Genomic DNA, 20,970 nt, shown 5'->3' on the forward strand with positions numbered 1-20,970 from the left:
TGAAGTTTCTTTACCATTTCTCTACACAGCCAAGAACATGGTAAGAAATGTTATATAGTTGTTTCTGCAGAGGATAGTCTGTTGACAGGAAGTTCTTCGACTTAACGATAGCATAGTCACAAAATTTGCTTCCCGACTCCCTGTGGCATGTCCCATCCTGCTTTCTGCTTGCTCCGATTTTAATAAACAGAGGCTGTCATTGCATGCCAAGGCTTGTTGTACTCCATGCTTACATTTGTGCAACAAGCTGTCATCATTTCTGCACCACCTGAAAGGTATCTGGCCATTATCAACTGCAACATCATGTTTCTTGTTTCGCATGAAAACCTTTCTTCTTTTTCTGTGCAACCTGGTACACAGCTAGATGCTCAAGAACAGCTTCACATTCGAAGACCATGGTATCGGCGCAGTGCTAGAGGCACATAATCATCATGCAGCGTATTGGTTAGCTCTTTGGTTGTTACCACTGTCGACTATCACAGAGAAGCTTGTCAAGTAAACATTGGGGTTGTCACAGAATTTGTCACACTGACCGTCGGTGTGTAGTGCTTCACTTTCCTCCTGTACATCTGCATTCATTCAATGTATGTACACGCAGCCTTCCATAGGCAACACATGCCACTCTGTGCTGTCCTGAATGGCTGAGCTTCGAGTACAACCTTTTCGTACGAACTCCAGATGTGTGTGCATCAAGTTGCGATGTTTCGTCACTCCAATTTTTCCTGAAATGTACACAGGTGCTATTGAATGAAACACAATGTCTAGCCTGAAGACCCTGGCAATTATTTCACATCACAACCTTATGCAGCATGATTTCCGAGCCCATTATTGAGGATTGCTTCACCTTGCATAACAGCATACCTGCAGTGAAATTTTGTTACACCAAAATCACAGATAGGCGCACTTTGTTATGTCGGTAAAAAAAATACATAGCATCTACTGGCATCAAGTTACAAAAAGTAAAAAGATTTGCCTGTTTTCCACTATCCACTACTGTCTCTCTAACATACTAAACAGATTTCAACTAACTGAAGGAAGTTAATGTTCTGTCAAAAAAACACTATTTTGAATATTGGTTGAATGTGCTATATGATTTTTATTTTTGTAGAAAAAATGTGTATTTGCAAATAATTTTTTTGTCGTTGAAAATTATCTGAATGAGGTGTAACTGAATGTTATGTGAGGTTTCTGCAACAATGCTTCTTTCTGCCATAATGCAATTTTTTCTGCTACTTTTGATGTACACCCGGCCACAAAAGTTTACGGACCACGGGATCGCACAAAACGTTAAATTTCCAAGCAGCCTGCAGCAGTATCCAGTAGAACAGTATACGAAAATGTTCTTAACATATTCTAGCCGATGCCCGAAATGCAAACACCAGGCTGCGTTGTGAGGTTGCGGAGATATTCAGCTTTTTCCCAAATTTCATGGTCCGTAATATTTTGTGGCCGGGTGTACAAGTACTATCAGCAAAATTGAAATATGATATTAAGAGTGGAGTGCGTGTCTGAAGCATAACTGAAGGCAGTGTGTGTGATAGGTCAGTCATCAAAAGAGACACGGGTGCACATCCAATTTGCCCAGTGGATGCGAGGAAGAGCTTGCCGTACTGCGATAGTTTTGCTTCTGTTTTCTATGATTTGAAAGTGAGACAACTAAAGTCAAAGAAAACAAAACAAAGCAGGCGCAAAACTATCACAGTATGGCGATCATCCTCGCATCTTGAGGGCAAACCAGATGTGCGTGCCTGTCTAGTGACGACTGGCCTACACTGTACAATGCACCTTCAGTTATCCATCGAAAACAGCATGCATTCCACTGTTAATGTTTCAATCTTTGCTGATAGTACATTTTGTGATATACTGATATGGTGAAAAAGGTTAATTTCAACCAAATTATCTGGACCAGCATTTTTATAAATGGAGCATAATTGTTCAAGTTAAAGTCTGGCTTCCACAATGTGGTGCAAAATGCTGCACACGTTTCGTGCCTGCTTAAACTGTAAATGTAGTAGGGCAAATGCTGAACCTATGGAAAAGATATAATCAGCAGCAGCAGCAGCAGCAGCCTATTTTATGTCCACTGCAGGATGAAGGCCCCTCCAATCTCCAATTACCCCTGTCCTGCGCCAACTGATTCCAACTAGCTCCTGCGAATTTCTTAATTTCATTATCTCACCTAGTCTTCTGCCATCGTCAATTGTGCTTCCCTTCTCTTGGCACCCATTCTCTAACCCTAATGGTCTACCGGTTATCTAACCTACGCATTACATGACCTGACCAGCTCCATTTTTCTTTTCACTTTTCTTTTCATAATCATAATGTCAGTTAGAATATAGGCTATCCTATTTTGCTCTCCGTTTCAAACCGCTCTCTTCCCGTCTCCTTAACGTTACGCCTAACATTTTTCGTTCCATCGCTCTTTGCGTAGTCCTTAAATTGTTTTCGAGCTTGTTTCTCAGTCTCGAAGTTTATGCTCCATATGTTAGCACTGGTAGGATGTGGCGATTCTACACCTTCCTTTTCAGTGATAGTAGTAAGCTCCCAGTCAGGATCTGGCAATTCCTGCCGTGTGCACTCCATCCCATTTTTATACTTCTGTGAATTTTCTTCTCATTATCAGGGTCCCCTGCGAGTAATTGACCTAGGTAAACATACTCCTTCACAGACTTTAGAGGCTGACTGGCGATCCTGAACTCTTGTTCCCTTGCCAAGCTATTGATCGTTATCTTTGTCTTCTGCATATTAATCAACCCCACTCTTACACTCTCTCCGTTAAGGTCCTCAATGATTTGTTGCAACTCCTCCCCGGTGTTGCTCAACAGGACAATGTCATCTGCAAACCAAAGGTTGCCGAGATATTTGCTATTGATCCTCATTTCTAAGCCTTCCCAGTTTAATAGCTTGAATACTTCCAAGCGTGTAGTGAATAGCATTGGAGAGATTGTGTCTGCTTGTCTGATCCCTTTCTTTATAGGTATCTTCCTGCTTTTCTCGTGTAGAAGTAAGGCAGCTGTGGAATCTCTGTAGATACTTTCCAAGATACTTTCCAAGAAACGCAAGCATCCTGTACTCCTTGATTACGTAATGCCTCTACGACTGCTGGTATCTCTACTGAATCAAATGCATCTTCATAATCTATGAAAGCATATAGAGAGGCTGATTGTACTCTGTGGATTTCTCAATTACCTGATTGATGACATGGATGTGATCCATTGTAGAGTATTCCTTCCTGAAACCTGCCTGTTCCCTTGGTTGACTAAAGCCCAGTGTTGCCCTTATTCTATTGGAGATTATCTTGGTGAATATTTTATATAATACCAGAAGCTAATGGGCCTATTATTTTTCCCTTCTCCCTTTTTGTCGATTAGTATAATGTTGGCATTCTTCCAGTTCTCTGGGACCATTGAAGTCGATAGACAGTTCATATAAAGGGCCGCTAGTTTTTCAAGCATTAAGTCTCCTCCATATTTGATTAAATCGACTGGTAGTCAGTCTTCTCCTGCCGCTCTTCCCCGCTTCATGTTTTTCGAAGCCCTTCTAACTTTATCACTAGTTATAGAAGGAGCCTCTGCAACCTGTTCATTACAACTTTGAATGAAGGTATCGCGACTGCTCTCGGTACTGTACAGGTCAATATAGAATTCTTCCGCTGCTTTCACTATATCTTCGAAATTGTTGATATTACCCTGCTTATCTTTTAGTACATACATCTTGGCTTGTCCTATGCCAAGTTGTCTTCTAACCAATTTAATATTGCAGCCATTTTTTACTGCTTCCTCAGTCCTTCTCACGTTATAATTTCGAATATGCCTTACTTTCTCCTTGTTGATCAGTTTTGACAGTTCTGTGAAATCTACCCGATCTCTTAAGTTGGACACCTTCATTCTTTGTCGTTTCTTTATTAGGTCCTTTTTAACTTGGGAGAGCTTACCTACTGGTTGCCTTGGTGCCTTACCTCCCACTTCAATTGCTGCTTGTGAAGCCAGCCTAGTTACGGTTTCATGCATTACCTCTATGTCATCTTCATCTCTCTGTTGTAAGGCTGCACATTTATTTGCAAGTACCAGCCTGAATTGGTATTCTTTTACCCTTACTGCATCTAGGTTGGCTTGTTTCTTCTTGACCAATTTTACTTTTTCTCTTCAAATTGAAGTGAATGCATACCTCACTAACATATGATCACTACACTTTACCCTGCTTAACACCTAATCAACATCCTGCACTATGCTGGGATCGGCAGCATGTATGAAATCAATTTCATTTCTTTGTTTTACCATTAGGGCTTTTCCTAGCCCACTTTCTGTTGCTACGCTTATTCAGCTTATGCTTTATTATGCAGCTTATTCCTTTCTGCAAATTCTACCAACATCTCTCATCTAGTGTTCCTAGAATCAATGCCATAGTTGCCATTGCTTGTTCACCAACCTGCTTTTCCCCCCACTTTTGCATTGAAGGCACCCACGACTACAGTATACCGAGTTTGCACTTTTCTCATCGCTAATTGAACGTCTTCATAAAACTGTTCTATTTCACCATGATCATGACTGGAGGTTGGAGCGTATGCTTGTACACTCTAAAAACAGTTGCACCCTTTGGGGTGTATATTTGCCACGGAACAATAATCGTCATCTGTCTTGCCCGCATTTCCTTTCTTTAACGCTGCGAGCCTGGTACTTCCCATTAATGAAATGCATGCGCGCTATCAGCATGACATAGCATTCCAGACAGGAAAGTTAACGAGTGCAGCGTTTTCAAGAAAGGAAACGCAAGCAAGACAGATGACGATTATTGTTCCGTGGCAAATATACACTCAAAGGGTGCAACCATTTTTAGACTGTGCTACCTTTACTCTATACCTCCTATTTAGTTTTATTATGACTATGCTACCATCTCATTAATGCTGTAGAATTCCTTAATGTTGCCTGCTATGTCCTTATGGATTAGCTATTACTTCTTATCTGGGAGTCCTCTATAGCAGAGGACGTGCCCGTTAGTCAGCATTGTATAAGCCTCACCAGTTCTTCTAACCTCACTAAGGCCAATGATATCCCAAACAACGCCTGATAGTTCCTCAAAGAGTCCTGCTAAGCTTGTTTCACTCGAGAGGGCTCGTGTGTTGAACGTTGCCAGGGTCAGTTTCCAGTGATTTATCACAATCACGAGATGTTATAAAGTTACGTTTTTAGAACTCTTGGTCACTGCATGCAAATGCAGACAACTCAACTTGAAGTACTAGTAGTTGAAGTGAGAGTCCAAGACAGTGCTCCCAGCAAAGAAGCATGTTTATTTCTCCAACAAAGGGTGCATTAATATGAAAGGAGTGCTAGCAGTAGGCACAATCACATGCAGCTTGGCTCAGAAAAAATCAAATAACCTGAAAGCTTATAAAGAGTTTCAATAAGTTATCATGGCGATGCACTTCAGAGTTGCTTAGATCTTGCCCTCATGTGCGTTGTAGCCACCACCCAGTGCTAAATACAGCTTGCAAAAAGGGCTATGCTGTGTTATTCGTCACTAATGCATTCCCTATCCTAAGTGCACAATACAGTAAAATGGTAAAATAGTAAAATAATAAAACAGTGTGAAATATTTGACTCATATAGAACCAGAGTGAATCCTTGTATTAAGATTTTATACAAAAGTAAGCATGATGGCCCACGCTTCCAGATATGAAGAAAATAAAAAGCCGATTTGGCAATGCTTAGCAGAGCTGTTCATAAGGCAGGAAGCTATTGTGCCTGAAGAAGGCGAACCATGGCAGGGTTAGGAAAGGCACGCCACGCAGCAGCCACACGCGCCACACCCAATGCGCGCAGCAGCATGAGCTCATTCCGCGAAGCCTCAAGGGAACGACGTGCCTCAACCAGGGCACCCCAGTTTGGTTCCTGAGCACAGCTGGAAGCACGCCGGTTGCTCAGATCCACCACACGGACCTGGACACACAGTGACAGGGCCTGAATTTGGGCACGTGCAGCCTTTGCACATGCATCACGCTGCTGCTCGACACGTGGTGGTACTGGCACCAGTGGTGCCAATGATGCGAGCAGCTGGCTCACACGGTGGCTTTCCAGCTTGGCTCGCTCACTGTGGACATGTCGCAATGCTGCCTTGATGTCCTGCAGCTGTGGCCAGCTTGTATTTGCTGCAAATTAAAACATTGTCATTCTGCATGTGTTAAAAATGCAGCTGCACACTGAGCATCACTTCTATCAGTGATAAGCCAATCAACACTGCTTGCTTACCTTTGGCCCGAAAGATGAAACCTTAGTGGGGAAAAAAAAGTAAAATAAAGACTGGCAATATATAACACAGTATACTCTTTAGTAAAGAACATCGAGCATTGGGTGCACATTAAGGAGCCTCAGGTGGTCCAAATTATTAGAGTCACCCACTACGGTGTGTCTCACAAACACATTGTGGTTTTGGCACGTAAAACCCCAGAACTTAATTTTTTTTAGTAATGAGCATCATTGTAATGCACTCTGCAACTACACACATAATGATGTAAACTGTGAACACTTCAATGCAATTAATCCAAATCACTTTGAAAATTGGGCAGCTCAAATTGCACTTTGAAACAGAAATCTGCAGGGGCAGAACCAATCACATCAGATCATTTTTCTTTCCACAAGTGCAAGCATTTGTTTTTACCACTCTGAGGGTGCTTTGTTTATGAGTTCTTGCAATGTGTCCTTCACTAGTATATGTGTGCATGTGTGTGGGTTCACTCATATTTATAAAAATTCTATAGGGGCATTCAAATAGTGAAATTTTTGAATGAAGTAGAATATAATATGAAATAAGTATGAAATATTATTATTGAATCAAATACAGAATATTTTTCTGCTTTTTGAATGTAAATTGAAAGAACTCTTTGCAGAACTACCTAGCGAATCATGCTGCTGTGATACACTGTGCCCTCTTGGAACTATTTTCTTACCGTGACACATGCTGTGCATGTGACCTTCACCTCTGCAAGTGGGTGCACGCCGCTCTGATTAACACAGAAATATATTTCAATTTCTTTATTTTCAATGCCTACGTTGGCTTGCAGAGGGATTCAACAATATCTGTTTGAATAGTTTAAGCTCAAAATAATCATCCCACTGGTTATAGTGATGGTTGATAAATTAGGTAATTATATCTTTTTGTAAGGTGTTGCCCTACAGCACTGTTAATTTCATGTGCCTCCCCTAACTGACCCACACCCTTGAAATTTTCCCCATAGATGCTGTACAATGTGTCTCGTATTCATGCAGTTTCATTCCAATAAAATTTTTAGTTCTTAACAGATGGGGAGAAAATGAAGGACGAGACACACAATGCACTACGTGTGTCATCCTTTTTTTCGTCCGCGTCTTTTAAGCTTGTTTACATGCTTGCTATGCTCAACAAACTCCCCTAACTAGCTGTGCTGATAACTTATACTGTTTTCTCAGAAGGCATCTGCTCAATTAAAGAAATAATGAGATAAACACTCATTCATTTTTTAGCCTGGTAGAATCATGATGCATTTAACACACCTCTCAACCTTGTCTGTATCCCAGTGACTGGTATCCAAAGTAAGAGTGAGGGACAAATGTCATAATATCACTTGTATACGAGTTACCTGGCATGCCGACTGTTTCAGACAGTCCCTTGTAAAGAGTCTTCTTAGAGATCATTTTTAACTTGTCTTTCAGTTCACCACGCTCTGTTTCCAAAGCATCAATGTCGGCTTGTAAATGGTCCATGGTCTCTTCAAACTCTCTGCAACCAAACAATGTCTATAAATTTTACAGGTCATGGTGATCATGGTATGTTTTCGAGCAAGTTAGCAGAATACTGCTGTAAAAAGGCAAGAAAAATTGACATCTTCAATGCTCAAAACAACTTACACAGTGTAAAAACACAGATAACAGAAAAGGAGACATACACAGTTATGGTGTATGTGACTCCAATGTCCTGTGTTTTTCCACTGTAAAAGTTTGGTTTCTAAAACATTCCATACAAACCAACCTGTACAAGATGTTTCAAAGAATAAATGCATGACACACCAAAAGATGCTTATGATATGCAATACCACAATAAATAAATTTTTCAGCCATGCAGAAAATATTTTAGATTCAGACAAAGCACCAGCTCCCAACCTCGATTGTGACTGAGGAAACAGCAGGAAAAAAAACAAACAACAGAACTTGTAAACTCTATGAGAAGTATAGTAATGTAAGTCTGATTCTCAGCCTTGAGAGAAAAAGATATGCAGATCATTTACGCAACTTCTAGGCTGGTATTTGCTGTCTAAGAATTTTTTTTCACTTGGCCCTAACACCAAACAAATAGCCCTAGACAGATCAAGTGCGAACACTGGGGGCTACATGCACAGCCAGTACAGCACTATCCAAATACATATTACATTGCTCAGTTCCTTGAACTTTCTAACCAAAATATGAGGCAAAGGATGTATGGTCTTGTGCACTCCAGCTCTAAATCTGAAAAGAATTTACATTCACTGTTAAATATGGAATTCTGTGAAAGCTAAGAGCTCACAATTAGAGTTGCATTATATTTTTAAACCTATGAAGAAGACCCTGCACACAGCCATAGCATGATGCTGAAATGAGTTAATGGGCATTTCTAAATCATCTTCATATAATTATTGCAACCTGGTACTATCACTGTTAACAAAAACTGCAGCTGCCATTTTATAGAGCCTTGCAAAGCCTCTTCAATGTGATCAATGAACCATCATATCCACTAGATGCCACTAAAACCTGTGGAAATTGTAGTACCCCGGTAGCTTTTTATGTGGATGTCCGCCTATGGTTCCATCCCTACTCCTGTCCCTTTACACCAGTGGCTGGACGAGTTAACGGTAGGGCTGTCATTCATTTGTCTCCCCACCCCAGTTGGTCCAGCGGGTTTACACTGATCCTTGGTTGTCAAGAATCATGCCCTTGCGCTTCTGGCCATATGCGGTGCAACTGGCAGAACCAAAACACTGAGGGAGTGTGGAGATTTCTCCAAACAGCACAAGGCACGTATACATTCTTTCTCTCGTCTGCTGGCCCCTTTGGGTACCTTTGGACTTGAGCTTGTCTATGGTGCCTTACACCAATGATGAGAGCATATCATTGGTGTGGCTCCTTTTCCAAACGCTAAGCCAAGCAGCGGTGCCTATTGCTTCTGCATGGTCGTACTACACCAGGTCGTACTACACCAGGTCGTACTACACCAGGTCGTACTCATTTGAAGCTAAGAATGATTACCCTATGGTCTGGCAACCAGACCATTCGATAACCATGAGTACGTAGCATAGCCATGGGGACACTTTTTTTCTTAAGTCTTTACTTCCCATGCCACTCGGGACTGGGCATTTGTACAAGGGTGACAGTCACTGAAGACAAATAAACCTGCCCTTCGTCGGCTTGGGCAGTACAGTAGAATGGTAACTATAAAATTCAAACAGCGCTAAACGACAGGACCAGAATGAGGAGGAGACAAACACGGCGCTGGTCATTCTGGTCCTGTCGTTTAGCGCTATTTGAATTTTATAGTTACCATGCAACACCAACTCGCCCAATCCGCTGCCCTTCTGCAGTACAGTAGAGCCTCGTTGATACAATCCCATTTCATACAATTTTCTGGCGCCAACATTCGCGATAGAGACCACAAAAAGTTAACAAATATAGTTACGCTTCTTTTTTACTCGTTAATACATTCCTGGAAAACAAAACCTTTCAGCATCGGGAAACTGCGATCGTATGACACATTTCCCGGCTGCTAAATCCCATGTCAACAAGAAACGTCATGAGGCACGTGTGATCGGGAGCAGTAGGTGCCGACTATGGCAGCTTCCCCGCAGTACTCACCCACCCGTGTCATGTGAAAACGCTGGCATGAGCTCACAGTTTCCTCTTCCGGTACCAGCAAATCTCCTTGTGGGTTCTTGCATGTTGCATTCACAGCTATCGCCGCCAACCCTACTGCAATAAGCATCTTCACCTATCTGTTTCACAGTGCACGTTATGTAGTGCCATTGGAAGTGAACTGCATGGTTTTAATAGGCAATAACCCAAATGCACCACCTGAAGCAGGAAACGGTGGTGCATTAGGGTTATCGCTTGTTCCCTGCTGCAGCTGTCACGAAGTGGGCATCATGTTTCACATTGGTTGTATCATAATGTGGCATTGCCCACTAGCCTGTCCTCATTTAGGTTTTCTGTCTGTCGTAAAACACTACACAATAGGAAAAACACAAGGCACATTTCTGGCCACTCGAGCCCCACCTGCTCGACATGCGTAGGCTTCTCGCACTGCAGCAATTCTTGGCGAGTGGGCACGTCAGAAATTCCCACTAAAATGCCTCTTCCGAAGAAGCTGCTAACCCAAGCCAAATTCAGCGAGCACAAACAAAGCTTGCCAAAGCTGCAAAAATGACAACACGCCTCTTCGGGCTCTCAGGCCACACCAGCTCGGTGCATGTCAGTGCCTCATGCTGCAACGATTTGTGCAACGCTTCGCATTACATAGAGTCAACTATAGTTGAGTCTGCCAAATTTTTTGGGTCGTATGTTTATCTGATTAGTACGTATTTCCCCGTGCTTTTTCAAAAGATATGAATGAGGTTCTACTGTACTGTGTGTGTCACGCACCATGATTGGTGCCCTTTATGCAAAGAGCACATGCACACACAGCTGCCTGCAATATTATGAGTGGTGATGGCCAATGGCTTGCTAGGCCTGAACCCATGGTGGTCAGAATTTCTTGAGTATACAAGTAACCACAAACCTTAGTCAAATATTACACTTCCACATACAGCAGAGAAATTACAATGCCGCTCAAAAACTGTTCACTGGTAGAGCCCCCGTCACTTTCGCATTGCCCATTGATGTCAAGCTATAACACATGGCTTCTGGCTGGACTTCATCAAATGCCACGGGCAAGCAGAATGGTTGAGAAGGGAGACACCGAAATAAAACCAGATTGTCCTAGAAAGTGAATCAAGTGAGCAGCGCAAGCTGCATCCTAAATACTGATCTTAGCCAATTTCTGTATGGAAAACAAAAAAAAGTTAAAGCATGTCATGACGAGCATGGACAAAGCACTGCCCATGCTCGCGAGAAGACACAGGCTACCAGATGATATTGATAATGGAAAGGAAGTGAATATGGCAAAGGGATTTTGGCACTTTGTAATGTCATTGCTGCAGACAGTTTTAGGGAAATTTGTGCAAGGGAATCTTCACAAGGTGGTGCTCTTCACTCCCAAGGCACTTTAAACTTTCTGAAAGAAATGTTGCTGCAGTCTTTTGGATGTCAATTTGTACCACAAAAGCGAGACAAAATTTATGTACTTTTCTTTCTTGCGAAGCCGCATCCTTGTTTCATCCAGCTGTCTTTGCACCTTGTCTACTCTTTCATCACTGTCCCGGGTCAGTACCTCCAGTTTCTTCTCTGCCATGTCTTTACGAACACACATTTCGCTGCATTCTTCACTCTGCAATACACAGTAGCCACCCAAACATCAGCCACGTTATACAGAAACAAAAGCTATTAAATCTGAAAAAAATGTTATGTACAGGTCTTTTAGGCTTAATTATGCATAACACTCGCACTTCCTTTCTGAAATTTTTTGTTTACTTCCTGTAGCATTGAATTTCAAGCCAAGTTCCAACATTTATCGTAACTACTTGTAAACCAACAATCTCACAATGAATGCTTAAGTATAGGCAGAATTATGTCTATGAGGTGTTTAATGAAGAGCACGTCCAAGCGGATAAGGACCTCAGGTGTATTGTTCTTAAACTTTGGAGACTCTTATGACTGCATTTCGCACATGTTTACTTTTTCAAAAGTGAGCATTTGATAACAAAAGTTTTCTGGTTAAAAACAACAAAGTGAGAAGAACTGAATTAGCACCACAAATAGGTTTAATAGGTTGCTCATCTTACAGAACCAACCCAGCTTCTTCAGAGATGACACTGTAGAACCACAGCTGTGCTTTTGTTTTTCTTTCATGCTCCTGATGACTGTTTGAACATGGTGGAATCTTGGAAGGCCTTGCACATATACTTCATATTCTTCATGAAGGGCCGAAGCAATAAATTTCAGTCTGAATATTTAAGCAAAATGTTTTTCCAAAATTATTCATACATAAGGTGCACCCTCCTTTCCTAAGCACGCTTTGTTATCTAAAGCCACATGGAATGTGCTGAACTATGTATTCACATGGCATTCATGCACAACATGGAAATGTATCGGGCTTCTCTTCAATCTATTTGTTGCTTTTACAGTTCACAGTCTCATATATGGAAGCCTGTTAACTTAAGTGTTGGCGTCAAGAAATTCGTATTGAGGAGGCATATGGCTTATGCTCTTCAAGCAATTTACGCTGCTTTCCATAAGAGTGCATACCAACATATGCTGCCTTGAGCACATAGAGATCAACAGCACAGACACTTTTTGCATTTTGTAAATACATTCCTACATCTATGCAGTAAGCTTTTGTCACTCCTGTGCTGCGTGACAGTTGTGCATACACTATGAAATGTAACATTCTGCTCAAAGTTTCATGTGAGAACCTTGGTAGTTTTGTCACTGTGCTACCTCACATGTCATGTGAGGTCTGAGCTCCCATACAAGGAGGGCATTCCCTTTGAGAAGTGTGCTCCTGTGAACCAGACTCCAGCTGCTCCAGTGCCACAGTCAAGTGCCAAGGATAAAAATGAGGTAACAAATGAAACTAAAATAAAGGCTCCAAGGTTGTCTCATAAGGCAGTACTCCTTTCTCATTTTCAAAGGTAGACATTTATTTACTTTTTACTCATGTATGGGCTACACTAATAAAATTCAGACCAAATTAAAGAAACAATGTGGCCCCACATGAGGTAATACAGTACTTTCAGCAGAGTTCCTGCTGTACAGCTGATATTTATTATCCAATGGTTGTGCCAAAACTCCGAAGCCAGCGACCTTGGGAAATTTCTATTCTCAAGATGTTCTCAAGCCCGGCTTGAAGTTCGAACCTTTCTCCCATACTGAAAGACTGCCAGCCCACCCAAATGTCTAAGGCATAATTTAAAAAGTTCCTAGCTCACACAGCAGAGCATTATGCATAAGAGAAACCTAGAGAAAATTCCAACACAGATTTGTATTAGTCTAAATTTTTATATTTGATGAATACAATATTTATCAATCTCACAAGAGTCTATATTAGTTTAGTACAACTGTTTATTAGTTTCTTGTCAGTCCATATTACTATATGTAATTTATTTACCAGGACACCAGTTTTGAAGTTATACTTGTATTTGTGCATATAAAGTGTGATAGCACTTGCTGACAGACTAATAGAAATGCACATTAAGTTCGCCATCAATGTAATGGAGCTATTAGATAAAGTGTCCCGGCCTAGTAAGTTGGTAGTAGCAGACTAAGGGCACACATATTTTCATTGGAATTTGTACTGGAATTAATACCAACAGGTTTTGATAGGGCTCAAGGTGCCATTTGATCCCAATAGGAAGTGGCTGGGTGATTGATGCTGTGAAACAACAAAACAAAATGATTATAATGTGAGTCCGTAAATAAGATCTTTGTAGTTTGCAGCAGCATTTAGCTTTTTTGTTAAGCTGAAAATCTGCCCTAAATATTTGCCTATTTGTCTTGAAACACCTGCATCACATGGTAATCCAAAATTTGCTCGAATATATAGACCTATACCACGATGCTACATCATGAAGGTGTGGCGGTGCTGTCAGCAGGCACTCCGCCACAAAGCTGCCGCGTCTACCTTGTAGGCACTGTGTTTCGCAGGTGCGTGTGCGTCCTTATTCTACTGGTTTACAACAATGAAAACGCAGTATCCCGACAAGCCGTGTTGCATCAAAAGATGCAAGAGGCTCAAGTTTTCATATGTTTCCTGTTGATGAAAACTGCTGCAAGCAATGAGCCGCCATGGTAAAAGGCGAAAGTTGGATTCTGATGCCAGTTCATTGATTATGCACCAAACATTTCATAATAGTTAGTTTGTGTGGCATGCTTAGCCAACAAGGGTGCTTAAGGTCGTTAATAATGTGTCATTACAACTTCTTAACGCATTTGTGGGAAAGCTAGATTAAGATTAGCCTTGAATGCAGGTTGAGCGAGCAGATGCACCTCAAAACACATCACATTAGCAGTATAGATAGCCTAGCACACGTTTACATACGCAGGCAGCATGGTCGTAGCTGCGTCAATTGCAATTGCGCACGAAATAAAATGTACAGCGTTGGTCATTCCCACAAGCACAAATGAAAGCGCGAATTCGGCAATGCTTTACCCGTAGGAGCAGGAGCTTGCAGTATGATCCGGTGTCCAACTTGTCCGAACAACCACCCAAGCCATTTCTAAATAGTTTTGCAAAATGCGGCCTCGGATCAGATGCTGGACGAACGACCTATTCCTCGGATATCATTGTACAATGGGCAGAAAGATAGGAAGGCCACGGCCAACAGCGCAGATTGCGTGGGCCTACACAGCTGCAAAAGGATGGATAGGTGGGCTACATGGTAATGCATTATTATAAAGACTTAGGATGCTATAAACACACAGGACGTAGAAAAATAAACACACACCACACGCACTTACTCACAATTGATGTTTAATGCACATACGGAAAAATACATATATAGAAAATGGATGCATCGCAAATGTCAAGATGAGGTACAAGAAACAGCATACATCTAAGGCACGCGTTAACATCGATTAATAAAATTGAATTCTTTATCATGTAGTAATAATGCCGCACTATGTGTAAGCCAACCATCCTTATTACTACATGATAAAGGGCTCAATTTTATTAATCGATGTTAACACATGCCTCAGATGTATGCTGTTTTTTGTACTACGTCTTGACATGTGCGATGCATCCATTTTCGATATATGTATTTTTCCATACGTGCATTAAATATCAGTTGTGAGTGAGCGTGTGGGGTGTGTTTCATTTTCTACGTCCTGTGTGTTTATAGTGCTCTAAGTTTTTATAATAATGCACAGCTAGTGTCGCTGTAGGGCCCGCACTTCGCTGGTCCCATCACCCAGCAGAGGCGATCGCCTCTATCGCTGCTCACGGCGACATACCAATCGGCTAGATTGTTTTTTACATGAAATAGTTCTTAATAGGACAAAACTATGTCGAATGTGTGGATTTTATGTAAAGCAGCACCCAGTACTAAACCACTAGCATGATCGCGAGCAACAATCTGACGGCATTTTGTCTCGCGGACAGAAAGCAAGCACCGACTATCTCAGCAAGGCAGCTCAGATGGCTTGCAAGTAGTATGTTTCATTTGCTATATGCCCTGACGATACTGAGAGAACAAATTTATTTAAGCCCACATTAATCGTGTTGTCAAAAATAAGAACACTAAGAGGATCAGCTGCCAGATCACAAGTGCCCTTTGCCACAATTGCGGCAGTCAGCAAAATAGGCCTACCGTCTCATTTGGCCATAATAGGATGGGGGCGAAATGCAAAACATGCATTGAGTGCAAATTAAAGAACCACCCTAGGTAGTCAAAATTAATCTGCAGTCCCCCATTACTGCATGCCACATTGTCTACACATCTTTTAAAAAAGACCCTGAAATTTTTTTTTTCACATACAGTACCTATTATTACTGCCAAGCAAAGGTCCACCCAGAATTTGTAGACAATCGTGCAGGTGGGCACTTGTTCAATCAGGTAACTTAAATGCTGATGCAGTGATTCACAGGCTGGTTGCCTTCTAGGTTCGGGATTGGTTTTTCCTAAAGCTTGCTCAATGTATAATGTGGGGGTCAATGTGTAGAAAAGGGAAGATGGAAAACTGCTTCAAAACATAGACTTGTTAAGGACTAGTTGCCCATTGCTCATTATCCTTGGTCTTCTTTGCCAAAGTCATTAATTGAGCAAGCACATGGCACTGGTGTGCATCACAGACGCCACCATCGTATTGACGCGTGCGTCTATTCTTCTATGCAGACGACAACGAAGATGGGGACATTAACGGATTTCGTCTAGTGGGTCAGTGGGATTCGGCGAGATCGAAGAAGACGTGGCTCTGGCCTGTTTTGTATTTTGAACAAGTTGTCCTGCGGCTCTTGAACGTCTCCCTGTCTACAGTCCGCGTTGTACTGCGACACTGGTGGAGGTACTGGGTACTGACCGCGCCTGATGCTCGGGAGTCCTTCTGGGAGTCGTTCCTCTAGCCCGGACGCGTTATCACCAGTTTCAACACCCGTGCATCGCTTTAGTCGTCGACTGCTAGGCCTTGCCCCTGAGTTCTCCCCCCTTCAACCACCCCTGTCCAGGAGCTCCACACATCTCGCAATGGCCGAAACCAGCCCAACGCAAGCACCCCAAAGCAGCCGGTTTTCCAGTCCACAGCAAGTAACCGTTCTGCACCCTCTGGTTCCCGATCGCTATCGCGGAGCAGTCTTCGAAGACATTGAAGACTGGCTTGACAAATATGAACGCGTCGCACAGATTAATCAGTGGACTGAGCAGCAAAAGCTCTCTCACGTCTATTTCGCCCTTGACGACAGTGGCCGTACTTGGTACGAAAACCGCGAAGCTAGCCTAACGACATGGAATGACTTTCGTCAGAAAATCACAGATACTTTTGCGAGTGCCGACCGACGCGACCGTGCCCAGCAGATGATGGAGCTACGCGTACAACAACCTAATGAGTCGGTAACAATGTTCGCCGAGGACATGGCCCGCCTCTTTCGTAGAGCCGACCCGAACATGACTGACGAAAGAAAGTTGCGCTACCTCATGCGAGGTGTAAAAGAGCAGTTGTTCGCGGGACTTGTGCGGAATCCACCTGTCACCGTCGCTGACTTTATCAAAGAGGCTACGGCTATTGAGCGGGCCCTTCATCAGAGATGCAGACAGTACGATCGACTGTCCACCAGCACCACAATCAATGCCGCCGCAGTGACTGGCGAGTATCAGAACCCCTTGCGGGAATTGATCAGAGAACTCGTCAGAGAAGAAATTCAAAAGATTCTGACACTGACAATGGATAGACCCGTAGCGTCAATCGCCGGAGTGGTGCGTGAAGAAATCAGGCAGGTGTTACCGGCAGCCGATCTGCAAGATCACCAGCGTCCCATGACCTACGCAGCCGCTGTCCGATGTCCACCACCCGTTACAACCACACCGCCGTACCACCAGCCTCCGACAGTCGCTCCTTGGTCGCCGCCGCAAGAGGAGGCTTCGAGGCGCGCACCCGTCACGCAGCTACAGTCATACCACCAGCCGCAGACGGGACGGCCGCAATTTCGGAGAAACGACACATGGCGCACCGTCGATAGGCGCCCACTCTGTTTTCACTGCGGAGGCGTCGGCCACATTTCGCGTCATTGCTGGCATCGCGACACATCATTTCGACCTTTTCGTCCGTGGTCCTATGGTCGACGTGCAACTGACGACTCCATGCTACGCCCCGGCGAAACTGCTTTTCAGGGACCTCCAATAGCGCACCCGAATGACGAATCTGTGCCGCATGTTCAGTCCGATTTCGGCCGTCGGACGCGCTCTCCAACCCCTCCACGTCAGATGCCTTCCCCTGCTGGACGTACTTTTGCTGACCTCCGAGGACGAAGGTCGCCCAGCCCACGCCGGGGAAACTGAAGGCGGCGACCTCTGGGGGTAAGGTTGCGGGCCCACCGCAAGACAATAAAAAGCCCCCGACACTCCCGCCGCAGAACGACGTGAAGCCGATAAACCCCGACACCGAAGAAATTGTGAGCGCCGACATTGATGTTTTGGTGGATGGACAGCCGGTGACAGCGTTAGTCGACACTGGTGCCGACTTCTCTATAATGAGTCAGGAACTCGTCCTCCGTCTGAAGAAAGTAAAGACTCCATGGACGGGACCCCACATAAGGACGGCAGGCGGGCAATTACTGATGCCTATCGAAAGATGTACTGCTAGAATTAGCATCCGCGATTCTTCTTTCGTGGCCACTTTCATCGTTCTTCCTGTGTGCTGTAAGGATTTGATTATTGGAATGGATTTCCTGAAAGAATACGGCGCCGTAATTAACATTCCGGACCGCATGGTGACGTTTTATAAGAGCCCTGGTTTAGTCCATTGCTTATCGCCGCAACGCAACTCCTTTCGTCTAGCAGAAGACGACGTCGTCATCCCACCTCGATCATGCACCCTTGTTACGGTAGCATGTGAAACACCGTTTCATTGCGAGGGAGTTGCCGACCAAGTAACCACGTTGTTGCTTACTCGCGGTATCTCGGTCGCACGAGGAATTGTAAATGTCACCGACGGGCGCACTAACTTGTTACTAACCAATTTTAGCACAGAGCAACGGTACCTTCCAAAGGGCACGGCTGTGGCTTATTTTGATGGTGTTGCGGATGTTCGAGGCTGCTGTTCGCAACTCGAAGAAGCACCTACGCAAGGCCCAGCTTCTGCACTCGACGTCAGCACTGCTTTGTCGCAGCACGAACGAGAGCGGCTTCTCACACTAATGTCGAAGTTCAATGACTGCTTTGCGTCGACGTCCAGCGTCGGACGGACGCCTCTAACGAAGCATCGGATAATTACAGAAGATACGGCAAGACCAATTCACCAAAATCCTTATCGTGTGGCTCCCAGAGAACGTGAAGCCATACAACAACAAGTGACAAAAATGCTGGAAGACGACGTGATTCAACCATCAACGAGTCCCTGGGCATCCCCTGTAGTTCTAGTTAAGAAAAAAGACGGCAGCTTGCGTTTCTGCGTGGACTACCGAAAACTAAATCAAGTGACAAAGAAAGACGTGTACCCGCTTCCCCGTATAGATGATTCACTCGACAGGCTCCGTCACGCGCGTTACTTCTCTTCAATGGACTTAAAAAGCGGATATTGGCAAATCGAGGTAGACCCGAGAGACCGTGAAAAAACTGCTTTTGTGACGCCAGACGGCCTATACGAATTTAAAGTCTTGCCTTTCGGCTTGTGCTCTGCCCCTGCTACATTCCAACGCCTCATGGACACTGTGCTTTCGGGTCTGAAGTGGAAAACCTACTTAGTGTACCTGGACGACGTCATCGTGTTCTCCGCAACTTTTGAAGAACACCTCCAACGGCTTGAAGCGGTTCTGCAGTCCATCCGGTCCGCCGGCCTCACCCTGAAGCCGGAGAAGTGCCACTTTGGCTTTGGGGAACTACAGTTTCTCGGTCACGTCGTCAGCCACGCAGGTGTTCGCCCAGATCCTGAGAAAATTGCGGCCGTAGCACAGTTTCCAGTACCAACTGATAAAAAGGCTGTCAGGCGCTTTCTGGGCCTCTGTGCCTATTATCGGCGGTTTATTGTGGCCTTTGCTCGCATTGCGTCGCCGTTAACTCGCCTGACGAGAGACGACGTTGCTTTTGTATGGGGCGACGAAGAGCAAGGTGCATTCACTGACTTGCGGGAACGTCTCCAGACACCTCCAGTGCTTGCTCACTTTGATGAGACCGCTCCTACATTGCTCCACACTGATGCCAGCAATGTTGGCTTAGGAGCTGTTCTTGTGCAGTGGCAGGAGGGCACAGAAAGAGTACTTGCCTATGCAAGCAGAACACTCTCATGCACAGAGGCCAATTACTCCACAACTGAGAAGGAATGCCTCGCCGTAGTATGGGCTGTTATGAAATTTCGCCCATATTTGTATGGCCGCCACTTCACAGTTATCAGCGACCATCATTCACTGTGTTGGTTGACAAACCTTAAAGACCCTTCGGGACGACTGGCGCGTTAGAGCCTATGGCTGTAAGAGTGACATGACTGTCAAGTACAAGTCGGGGAAACGACATACGGATGCTGACTGCCTGTCTCGATCGCCGATAGAGTCGTCTGCTCCACCCGAAGAAGACTCGGCATTTCTTTGTGTTCTGGACACATCCACCATCGCCCAACAACAACGGGACGACCCTGAGTTGCTTGAGCTCATCAATTACTTAGAGGGCAGATCTGCGAAACCGCCTAGAGTTTTCGCAAGAGGCCTGTTGTCGTTTTGTTTGCGTGCCAAAGTCCTCTACAAGAGAAACTTTTCTTCGACCGGGTCCCCCTATCTGCTCGTCATTCCTGCAGCTCTTCGTACGGAAGTACTTCAAGCCTGTCACAACGAGGTGACTTCTGGTCACTTAGGCTACACGAGAACGTTGGCCAGAGTGAAGCAGAGGTACTACTGGCCGAGACTTAACACCACCGTGAAACATCACGTCCGCACTTGCCTCGACGGCCAGAGGCGCAAGTCGCCTCCGTCGAAACCAGCCGGCCTCCTGCAACCCGTCCAGGTTCCTCGAAGACCATTTGACCAAATCGGAATGGATATATTGGGTCCGCTTCCTACTTCTACTGCCGGGAATCACTTTGTTATAGTAGCGACTGACTATCTCACACGTTACGCTGAAACAAAGGCAATCCAGAGAAGCACAGCGGGAGAGGTGGCGCGCTTTTTCATTGAGCACATTGTGTTGCGACACGGCGCACCAACCGTCGTAATAACAGACCGCGGAACCGCATTCACGGCTGCGCTTTTAGATCACGTCTTGCTGCTAAGTGGAACGGCGCATCGGAAATCAACCGCCTACCATCCACAAACCAACGGATTAACAGAACGCCTAAACAAAACGATTGAAGACATGCTCTCCATGTACGTGGATGTTGAACATAAAAATTGGGACGACATCCTACCGTATATCACATTTGCATATAACACGGCGAAACAGGAGACAACGCGCATGACTCCGTTCACCCTTGTTCATGGGCGGGATGTACAAACGATGTTGGATGCTATGCTTCCACATGACTTTGACGACACTGATACGGACACCGCTGTGTTTACGCAACGCGCAGAAGAGGCTCGGCAACTCGCGCGCTTGCGGATCTGCCAGCAGCAAGACTACGACGCAGGGCGCTATGACCTTCACCGTCGAATAGTAATCTATGACGTCGGCGACAGAGTGTGGGTTTG

General features: G+C 44.4%; 1 protein-coding gene across 1 annotated transcript in view; it reads right to left on the bottom strand.

Moving 5' to 3' along the window:
• Positions 1-5,267: 5,267 nt before the first annotated feature.
• The window catches only part of DCTN1-p150 (dynactin subunit 1), a 67,009-nt gene continuing 51,306 nt past the window's right edge, over positions 5,268-20,970 (bottom strand). Inside the window, exons 7-9 of the mRNA XM_050193396.3 lie at positions 11,339-11,481; positions 7,613-7,752; positions 5,268-6,145 (exon numbers count right to left, since the gene is read on the bottom strand). Of these exons, the coding sequence (XP_050049353.1) occupies positions 5,733-6,145; positions 7,613-7,752; positions 11,339-11,481 (696 nt within the window). The 3' untranslated portion in view covers positions 5,268-5,732. The remainder of the gene's footprint in view (positions 6,146-7,612; positions 7,753-11,338; positions 11,482-20,970) is intronic.

This window comes from Dermacentor andersoni, chromosome 1, assembly GCF_023375885.2.
Source record: "Dermacentor andersoni chromosome 1, qqDerAnde1_hic_scaffold, whole genome shotgun sequence".
Classification (NCBI taxonomy): domain Eukaryota; kingdom Metazoa; phylum Arthropoda; class Arachnida; order Ixodida; family Ixodidae; genus Dermacentor; species Dermacentor andersoni.